This window comes from Montipora capricornis, chromosome 2, assembly GCF_036669925.1.
Source record: "Montipora capricornis isolate CH-2021 chromosome 2, ASM3666992v2, whole genome shotgun sequence".
Taxonomy (NCBI): domain Eukaryota; kingdom Metazoa; phylum Cnidaria; class Anthozoa; order Scleractinia; family Acroporidae; genus Montipora; species Montipora capricornis.
In genome coordinates, this window is record NC_090884.1 from 56,898,187 (window position 1) to 56,909,499 (window position 11,313).

Genomic DNA, 11,313 nt, shown 5'->3' on the forward strand with positions numbered 1-11,313 from the left:
CATGCTTACATATTAGTAGCTTTAGTTATTAAGTATTTTTTATATAAATAATTAACGAGGGATCCACTGTAATTGGCTATGCTGTAGTGGTCTACTTTATATATATATATATATATATATATATATATATATATATATATATATATATATATTGTATTCGAGTTCGGCGTCGCTAAATAAATAAATAAATAAATAAATAAATAAATAAAGCGAGATAAAAAACACACATGCGTACCCACACGTTCATCCCCATCCCCCACGTTCAGTTTCTTTAGCAGCTTTCTTAGGAGAGCGCCCTTTTAAGATGAATTGTCGGCGACTGTGCACTGTGCACTGATCCTTTGACCTTGATCTGCACCTTTCCGAGACTTAAGCACAACACTCACACGATGCTTTCCCTTTTTGTTGTTATGGTCAGATCACTCTGGTCTCTGATCTCGCCTTTTCCTTCCTTCTTGCATTTGATGCATCTTTTAAGAAATTCCATCACCAGTTTTTTCATTATCCTCAGTCGAAGCTAGATTTATTTTAGAAAGCAAAAACATTCGAGTGAATCAATTTACTTCTTCAATAAAGCTTTTATCTCTGTGATATTTCTTTATCCTGGTTCATTCGTCCGACAGCAAAATGAAAACATAAGAAAATTCATGCGACGGCCTTGACTTTGCACTCGGTTGCTCGAGGTTCGAATCCCACTATGATATCTTAATCGAAATCTACCACGCCTTGAAAATGGTCAATTGGTTTCTCTCTGCTAGCTGAGGTAATTAACCTTTGCCTACTGAGCGGGTCTCTAAGTCATTTTAGTCTGTCTAACGCCAGACAATTTTACAAGTCAATATGGAAAACCTGGGTAAATTTAAATGAAAAAAGCAAACCCTGATGCCTCAGCACAGTAGAACAAAACCAGTTATTTCTCGTGAACTTGTCTCACTTGCAATTACATGCTTGTGAAAGTGGCGCAGCGCGAAAGTTCGGGAACACTTCTTACATGCCTCCACACACCAATACGAGGCAAGTCCTGCCGCCATCTTGGATACAGGGATCTACTGCCATTTGCCATTGTTTCTGTAGCACACGTGTAAATTAGACACAACTCTATCATTGTATCTGGTATAGCGTGGGCTTATCTGGCAAAAAAATATTTTCCCAGCTTATGTCAGGCAGGAAAATTTGTGTGAGGTCCATTGTAGGGATCGTATCTTACTCTCTGGCCTGCCATCTAGGGCTCACTACACGAATTATGAAAGTAATACGACGAAGACCATAAATTAATTACTACTGAATTTACTGCCATGGCTCCCTAGGGCGAATGACGGTCAAAGTGCTTTAAAAGTAGTAAAATAATGGCAGAATAGGTTGCTACTGTGTAGTTAATAGAAATATTAAGTCCCTCCTTTCGACACAAAAACATTTTGTAAGTTTTTCAAGTGTCAACGATTTTCTGATAACACTGACAATCCGAAGGTTTTCATTTCACCGGCCAGAGTGAAAAGCCGTTGTTTATGATACCTACCCGGTCCGTCTCCGAATATTTCTCTCCTTGTTGCTCATCCCGCGAGCAAATAAAGTGGTGTGGAATAATGACCGAGCTTTTAATTGTGCTAAAACAGAGTCGAGCTTTGGGAGAATAATTTTCCTTTGTGTTTTTGGCATCGTCACTCAAGTCAGTCTAACCTTAACTTAGTGCTCGTCAATCTTGTGGGAAGCTCCGGACAGTCACTATGTCAGTTTGAATTATACCACAGCTGCTTTGATTTCAAATTAACGCGGCTTCTAAATGCTATCGCCATATACCTACCCCGTCCGTCTCCGAATATGTCTTTTCCTGTTCCTCATCCTACAAGCAAATAAAGTGGTGTGGAATAATGAACGAGCTTTTAATTGCGCAAAAACGGATTCAAACTTTAGCAGAATAATTTTCCTTTCTTTTTGGCATTGTCACTCAAGTCAGTGTAGCCTTAGTGCTTGCCAATCTTGTGGGAAGCTCCACATCGGCTGCTTTAATAGAGACCTTAAGATTCTAGGACGAAGACGAGAACGAGTACGAGTACGAGATTTGACTGCCCGATTTTACCGAAAATTCTGAGATTCATAACCCGGACGATTAATCTTACTCTTTGTTAGCAGTGTAGGTTCCTCAGTTATTTTTATTGCTGGTAACTTAACCTTTTCTGCTGATCGAAAAATGCCAAAACTGCTACCGTGTTGTTGACTTGCTTTGATACGACGACATTCTTGCAAAACCTCGTACTAAAATGACGACGGTATCACGTTTTTCCCGCCAAAATGGCGATGGTTAGCGCGCGCTCTCCGTTGTTCATTGAGAAAATCTCGTACTAGTAGTCGTTCTCGTCCTCGAATCTAAAGCTCTCTAATTTCAAATTAACGCGGCTTCTAAATGCTATCGTCATAGTCTGCTATGCGGCAGTAATCGAAATTGTCATGTGTTAAGCAGTTGATCCTTACCCTTTTAGAGCAGCATTGGCAAGGAAAATTACGGATGATCCATATTATGACGTTAATGGTAATGCAAAGGATCTTCAGACCGTAGTAAATGAGGTTCAAAGGCGCTGGTAGCACGTTGTCTTCATCAATGCTTTCAAGCCACATTCGGGTTCTGGAGAACTTCCAAATCTCTGAATCTTCCTAGTTTAAACAAAGAATTAAACAAAGAAAAGTGACACTCATTCGTTATCTCAGTTACACACAATTGACTTCATCACAATCAAAAACAAGGCTCACTATTATTATTATTATTATTTTATTATTATTATTATTATTATTATTATTATTATTATTATTATTGCTAATAATCTTAGATAGAATCTGGTTTTCAATAGTTCCGGGCAACAACCAGTTGTCCAAGGAAACCAAGAAGCGTCATTCATTGTACTTTCCTCTCCTGCCTACATTTCCAGCACTTTCCTAAGAATCCTTGCCGATCCCAGCAGTACAGATCTCTGAGTCAGTTCAATGGATGTTTCTACACCTATGGTCCTCAGATTTTCTTTTAACCTCAGTGATATTGTTCCCAACGCCCCTACCACTACCACTATGGGTATCACCTTTGTTCTTACCGCTCCCCACATATTTTTCTACTTTCTCATCTTCTTTTGCTCTCACCCTTTCATACCATTATCGTTATCCTTATCGTTGTTGTTGCTGTTGTTGTTGCTGTTGTCATTGTTGTTGTTATTGTTATTATCACTGCATGATAAGGAAGATCCTGTCTACTTACCGTGATATTTTCAAAGGATTTGTTCATCATAGCAATTAACATGTTGAGGGCAACGATCACCATGCAGACAACGTACACAATGAGGAAAAGATGACCAAAGACAGAAAAGGCTTGAAAAGCAGGATCTTTCACCGATATTTTTTCATGTTCGAAGACACCAAGAAGCAACCAAAACAGGTCAAGTCCCGTATTCACATGGCTGTGAAGCGAAAAAGCACGTATCATCATCACTGTCCAATATATCATTACCAGATAAATCCGGAAGTTTGCAGGCTACCTGAGGACAGTGGTTTACTTTCGGTAAGCCCGTTGGATTCAGATTGTTAAATTAAACCAACGACTGTACCTTAGCAGTCATTTCACTCGAAGAGAGAATTCGTGAATAAAAGTATTCCTTCAAACGCTACTTGATCTTGCTGAGTGGTGGTTTTTAATGGGTCCGGTTGTAACAAGTGAGTTCTACAACTCTTCATGATCTCTTCATCACCATTTGTTGCAGCAGCTGCTCAACATTGACAGAACCGAAAGTACCGTGATGCCTAGCCGGCGATCATACCCTCTCCCTTGGCCTCGGTAGTCTCTTTCCACGAAAGCCGTGAAAAAGAAATTTGAAGAAAAGTGCATGATCTGTGGCTACGTAACACTAAAAGAAGTAGTACAAATTGGGATCATTTTAAATTATCACTGAATGTAGTTAGGAAAACTAAGAATACACCTTTATATGTTCTTCTTTTCCGGAACTCATTTCTGTCAAGTAACGAGGTTTGCATACAGCCGGTGTATTTGGTCAGAAGAACACCACTGTGCTTCTACATCTTCTAACGCGTTGATGTGCAATTATACGAACATCATTTGCTTTTGTTTTTTTTATAATAAAATAGTTCATCATTCATGAACCTATGGCTCGCCATTGGAAAATCCCAAAGATCACCCACTCGTATATTCATCATATTTTATTCACTTAAGGACGATACCTACTATTTTTATTGCGCATACGTTCTGCGCATCTCGAGATACTCGGGTTTCCTATCGGTGATGCTTTCTAATTCAGGGATATTTTTGCGCGGTTTAAAACTATGCGGAGAAAGTAGAACTAAGTAAGTACTCTTAGTATCCAAAAAGGAAACTGGGGGTAACCGTGCATTTTTGAGAGATAATTAAGCTTCAATTTGAGAAAGAACGCCATATATTGCTTCGTATTTTAAAGCTTTTTACAAATATTATTCATGAATTATCTTTAAAAAATGCGTGGTTACCCCCAATTTTCTTTTTGGATTTCAATAACACTTGCTAAGATCTACATTTCCTGCATAATCACAAACTGGGGAAAAACACCATTGAATTAGTAGGGACCGTCCTTAAAAACTCGAGGATTAGACAATGCAATTCTAGAGTTTTTTTCGCTGTTGTACGTGAGCACCAATGGTAATGTTTAAGGGGAGTTTACTTGTTTTGTTTCTTTTACCTCCCGTCAAATGGGCGCCTACCTCAAACTGAATTGTGGTGCGCAATATGGACCAATGTTTGAACGTGCGGTGATTATGAAGGGGAGTAGGATGGGGCATATTCGCGGGTGGCTGCCTGTGTTAATTGTAATATTCAACCGGGCGCATGTGCGTATATCTATAGACAAGGTTAATTTGGGAACAGACATCAGCACAACTAAGCAATTAAGTGAAATTGTGGCTCAGCCAGGAATTGAACCTGGGTCTCCAGGTTACCAGTCGAATGCCTTAACCACTCAGCCACTGAACCAACCACACTGGGAACCCATATTACTGTACAACACATACAAAGTTTTGGCCTTCAGATGGTCAGGTCCGAGGAGACAATTTCACACATTCTCTGCAATCAGGATCACGTCAATACTCCCCGGTCGATCGGTGGTGCACGGCCATATCCCCCTGGATATTAACTAAGTACAATAAGATAGGGAGGGGATATATTAGCAACTGATTGCCTTAATTACTTAGGATCACCAGCCTATTCCCGTTTGGATGGCGATTCATTAGGCATTTCTGAGAAATACAACAGACAAGGTTAATTTAGGAACAGAAATCAGCACAACTAAGCAATTAAGTGAAAATGTGGCTGGCTGAGCTGGCTGGCTGTTGTAATAACACCGACTGACAAAACCAAGCGCCTGGTCGCTATCGATAACACTCAGTATAAAGATATTCTCCATAAAAGTACCATCGCCACTGGCAATTATCAACCCAAATTATCAAAGCTCAACCAACCTAGAACGGAACAGATCAAGTTCAACGGCCATCTAAATAAAATCGCCAATAAATACAGTAAGAGACACCCTGAATTATGCAAAGCGCTAATATATGCTGTGAGCCGCAACCATGCCCAGTATACTGTCTACCTAAGGATCACAAAGAGGGTGAACTGAAAGGACGCCCCATTCATGCCGCGACCGACACTCCAGCCACACGTTTGTCTAAATTCCTAGCCAGGTCATTGAATAGCTTACTTGACTTCGTTCCCGCACATCTCAGGAATACGCAAGAATTTATTGACTTTATTTCATCCTTACACAATATTAAAGGTTTCTGCAGCCTGGACGTATCACGGATCGATCCAATTAGAGGGCAAAGAAGACGGAACACTGGGAATTTTTAGCGCATTAAGAACATTCTTCTCTGTACACAAATCAGACTGTGGTGAGCTCCAACATCTGAGCGATAACGATTTTGAATCATTGTTACGGCTCTGTCTTACCAGTGACGTAGTCCTCATTGAAGGTATAGGTTACACGCAGAAGTCCGGTCTGGCCATGGGAAATAACCTCGCTCCAACCTTAGCTATCATCTATATGAATAGTCTAGATCAAGGAATACAGACACCGTTTGACAACAACGTACACCTCAGACGATATATTGACGACATGTTTGTAGCCTGGTCATCAGACCACATTACACCAGAATCAGTGCTCTCCACTGTCAACAGCCTGAACTCAGCCTTAAAGTTCACCATAGAAACACCTGACAACAATCGTCTACCATTCTTAGACACCATGGTCACTTTTCATCCAGAAAAGGGTTCTTTCTCGTCTACACTGTACATCAAGCCTATACATAACACCTTGGGACAGCCATGGTCCGTTATCTCTAAAGAGAGGAACTCTTATTGGAATCAAGAGAGCCATCACACGCTCTACTGACGCACAATCACAACGAGCCTCTATAAAATTGATCGCTAAGCTGCATAAGAAGAATGGATATCCCAAACGATTCGTGGCCTCTACTATCAAACACTACGGACATGTAATATTCAACCCGCAGAACAAGAACTAGAACAAGACCCATTGTATATAAAAGTCCCATTTATCAACGAGGACCTAAAACAATAATCAAGTGATCAGGTATTCAATAATCAAGCGATCAGGTATTCATAATATCAAAGTTCATTATATGACTGGTCGCCCGCTATCAAGTATCTTTAGACCACCAAAGGAACAACAAAAGTGTCCCGAGGCTTGTGAGACCTGCACATCAGCTAAGAAGGTAAACAAATGCTTATCTAAGAACTGCGTGTACATAATTGAATGTACACACTGTCATTTAGTTTACATAGGAGAAACGAGTAGAACTGTTGGGTTCAGAATCAAGGAACACGTACGGATGGAAAAACAAACTATTTATCAGCATCTTGTTAGACATACCAATACGCCAATGCTTAAAGACATCTCATGGGACATTCTACTTAACAACATTCCACAACATCAGACACGCAAGATCATTGAAGCGCTCGAAATCAGTAAGAAACACTGAAACCATCATGAATGGTTGTATTGGACGTGTCCTGACCATACACTAGCAAGCTTAATGAACCTTATCAAAGACCATTGTTCTTTACTTGTTATATATTCTGTCTTGTAAAATAACTTATCAGTCACTGATGAAGGCCTAACCGGCGAAACGTTTGACGTTCGATTATAATAAATTTGCCTTAAGAAGTCTTCACAAGTTATTTAATATTAATACAAGGCATGGCATCACCGTATTTTTCAACATATATATATATATGAATATATATGTACAAGAGAAAAGACAAGTTTTAAACAACACCACCTGTATTTCGGTGGCAAACAGCTACCTTCAGGGTGAATAACCGTGTTTAAAACTTGCCTTTTCTCTTGTGTTCAAGTATATATATATATAAAGCTGTCACAAGCATCTTCCACACTCGTCCTCATAAACACAAATATATCTTAATCACAAATGAAGACTGAGAACAGTTTCCTTTAAATCCACCTATATTTCGATCACATTCAGTGATCTACTTCAGGGTGAGTAACTAAACGTTAACGTACAGGACTTCTAAATTGTTGAATTGCTAAGGCAACGCGCGCGCATTACAACTGAAATGGCTATTATTTTAAACACCTAACGGAAAATGCCATAGATCTTATAATCATCTTTTGCGCGCGCCTCTTTCGGTTCTGGGCGTAAAAACCATCATCCTCATTAAGTCCTTGGGGGCGCAAGCATCTAATTCTTATCGCCAAAGGTAATTCTTATCGCTAAAGGTAATAAATAAAGGTATTATTATTATACTCACCTGGCGTAAGGATGCCACTTTTCGTAATGGGTCATGTTCCGCTGTTCTAGTTTGATCTGAGACGCAACGTAGTAGGCATACATCTTGGTCAATCCAGTGACAAAGGCTACATAGAGCAGAATAAACAACAGGAGAAATTTCCAAACGTCGCTAAGCATTCTGTACAGCGAAAGCTGCAAGGGACCTAGGACGGAGTCCACCTGCCGACAGAGAGGAAAGATACCATCATCGTAATAAGACGGAGTCTGGCACGTTATGAATGGGATCTGGTTCTCAGTATACTATCGACTTAAGAGCCAACAATGTTGAAAAAACTTCTTGAGAAAATACGATGCATAACATTTGCCATAAGTCCACAAAAATTTTTATCATTTAACAGGAATAGCAGTAGTGAAGAGACATCGTTGAATATGTTGGTACGCATTTATGTTCAAAATCCCAAAAACAAAACCATTCTATGTTTGTTGAGCAATTATCATTTATAAATCTAAATCACGCCCTCTTAAAACTCAAAGTACAATCGAAACATCATAAATCACTGAGAACCATTATTTGAGACACAAATTAAAATGGCCTTAGCTAAAGCAAGGCGACATGGAGCAGCCTTGCGTGTGATGTAAAGCAGGTAGAGTCCCTCTGGCTGTTGGACGCGCAATCAAACAAGTACTGTAAGGGCACAACATTCACTCACATGTACATGTACAACTATAATTTTTTAATATTACTGAATAGCTTATGAACGGCAATAAAGATTATCTATCCATCTATTGCCATCCCCATCATCATTATCATTATGCAAAAGAAAGCGAAGAAGGAGGAAACCAAAGAGTTGGTACCGAACTGAAACTTTTCGAGGAGACGTTTGAGATTGTACACAACCCCCATGTGTGAAAATTCCATAGGGTTCGCAGGTTAGGGAGAGTAGTAAAGAAGAAACCATTTTGGGCTTTATCATGCCACGTTATAGGCGAAACAGTAAGGTCACTTTTTGATACCATGGAATTCACAGATACTGAAAATATTCCTGGTCTTTTAATATTTATTGATTTTAAAAAAGCATTCGACTCGCTAGAATGGGACTTTCTTCATAATTAAATGCATTAAAGCTTTCAACTCTGGACAGGATTTCATCGTTTGGGTCAAGCTTTTCTATCAGAACATTCAAAGCTGTGTGGTAAATAATGGTGTTGCCACAGATTATTTCTCGTATATTCAATATATTTAAGGAGAAATCACTTCTAAATTTCATCGGGAACTACTACAGTGGCGGGCCGAATTTTGTGAAAGTTTCGCAAAGGAAAAGGATTGGCAATTTATCATTTGGAATAATGAGGTAGTAATCGCTAACAAACTTGTTTATTATAGACAGTATTTTAGAGCTGGTATCATCTGTGTGAACGATCTTCACTTGACGTAGGTAATTTAATTTCTTTTAATAGGATCACTCACTAATAGATAAAAGTAACTTTTTAACATGGACCTGATTACGCAATTCTGTACTGCCCAAATTGAGAAATCTCGACTCCAGTGCTACTTCCGATCTATCGAAACCTTCCTTCAAACATTCTGAATGCGTATTTGATGTAGTTAAAGCAAAATCAAAAAACACTATTACACCCTCTCATTTGGCGCTAAGGCTCGCCTTCCAAAACAATAGTATAGACTTGCAACGGGAATTTAAGATTACTAAAGATCAACTTGAAAAAGTTCATCCACGTACCGTCACTTGTGAACCTTACCTAAAGGCATTTCAATGTAAAGTCCTAAATACCATCCTGTACACTAATGATAAATTGTATAAGCTCGGTTACATTGAAAACTTTTATTGCTCTTTCTGCAACCATATGAAGGAAACTTTATAACATCCTCTGCTTAATAATTGTCCTCTTTCAAATAAGTTTTGGAAAGCCTTTGAACTATATATTTTTCAGTCAGGCCGGTAACAAATCAACAGATAAGTCTCAACCTACAGAATGTTATTCTTGGGGTGATTTCCTCAATGTGTCCCACATTAATTATGTGATAATGATAGGCAAATGTATCTGTGGCACTGCAAAATGAATGGTATTCTTCCCAATGTAATATGCTTTCGAGCGAAACTGAACATGAAAATAAAAACAGAAAAGTACATTAGAGCCAGGAACAAAACGATTCACAAATTTTATAACAAATGGAAATTTTTATTAGTTTTTAAATTTCACTTTATGGACAGTAGGTAAAGTAGTGTATCGTAAGTCAAAAGTTTTTAAAGTAGTTGATTAGATATTTGTGTCAAGTAGTGTCTCTGTAAAAATTAGTGTTCTAGGGTGTTCTTGTATGTCGGTTACTAACTGTTTCCCTCGAGACCATACATTAAGTGTCCAAGTGTCACTCGGGTTCTATAAGAATAACTTGGAGTCACTTGATGCTCGGCCTCTTATACCTACAACAATAAATACTCTTTTTTCCAAAATAATTATATGATTATTCAGACAAACGGGCTAGTCAAGAATGTGGTTTCATTCATTGTTTAAGTACCTTTATTAGCTTTTATTAAAACCGACTAAATGCTCATTGGTTCTCCTCTCTGATTAAATGTTTGTGGTTCTCCACGCGGCTTCGTGAGTTTTTTTTTTCTGCGAGTTTTCCGGTTTTCCCCTTTCTTCTCAAACCAACCTACGAGTTGATATTGTTAGGTTAGGGTTAGGGTTAGTTTTGTTTTCCCGACAGACCGGATGTTTCTCGAATCGAAGATCCCATCACTATTAAACGACAAAAGACAAACAGCTTTTATTTGAGCACGAACCTGAAAGATATGCGTCAAGCGAAAGAAAGCCAAGATGATGCCGCTTGAGAAGAGGACATCTGAAGGATGAATGCAGTTTTCTGGTTTCCATTGTCCCCCAAAGTAGGCGTAGGAAATACCCCACGTAGCATAAGCAAACCCAAAGAGGAGGATGATCATCGTGTCCACAACATTCCACCATTTTGAAAAGTAAATGAAACATCCCTCTCTCCAGAACGCCAGGAATTTTTGCACAACATGGCCAATCACAAATACAAGGATAACAATGTCTGAAAGAGAAACAAGTATGGACTCATTTAACGCTTTCAGCACAATAATAATAAGAATAAGAATAATAATGACAATGATAATGATAATGGGAATGAACTTTATTTAAGTCTCAAGACTTTTTGGGCTAGGGCACTAATTGGGGACGCTGCTTATAGAAATCGAATCATACATTGGTTTTTCCACAAGTGGAAATCCGGAGTATCCGGAGAACAACCTCTTGGAGAGTAGAGAACGAACAAACTCAACCCACATCTGACGCCGAGTATTGAATCGAACCCGAGCCACGTTTGTGGGAGGCGAGTACTCTCTCCACTGCACCATCCTGCTCCCCTGAAATCTAGTTTTCTCGGATAAAGACGATAACCGCAGGCCCCATCTCACAGCCCCAACCTCGTTCCCAGGGTCTACTCCCCTTGTCACAGCCCCTCAATGTTCATAACAATGTGGG

The 11,313-nt window shown here is 39.2% G+C and overlaps 1 protein-coding gene across 1 annotated transcript; it reads right to left on the reverse strand.

The window, feature by feature from the left end:
- Positions 1-200: 200 nt before the first annotated feature.
- On the reverse strand, positions 201-10,754 carry LOC138027087 (short transient receptor potential channel 7-like). The gene is made up of 6 exons (XM_068874592.1): positions 10,596-10,754; positions 7,811-8,010; positions 3,242-3,440; positions 2,470-2,649; positions 1,802-1,840; positions 201-517 (listed from the first exon to the last, which is right to left on the reverse strand). Exons 1-6 carry the CDS (start codon positions 10,752-10,754, stop codon positions 383-385), a joined length of 912 nt encoding a protein of 303 aa, XP_068730693.1. The 3' UTR covers positions 201-382.
- Positions 10,755-11,313: the final 559 nt, after the last annotated feature.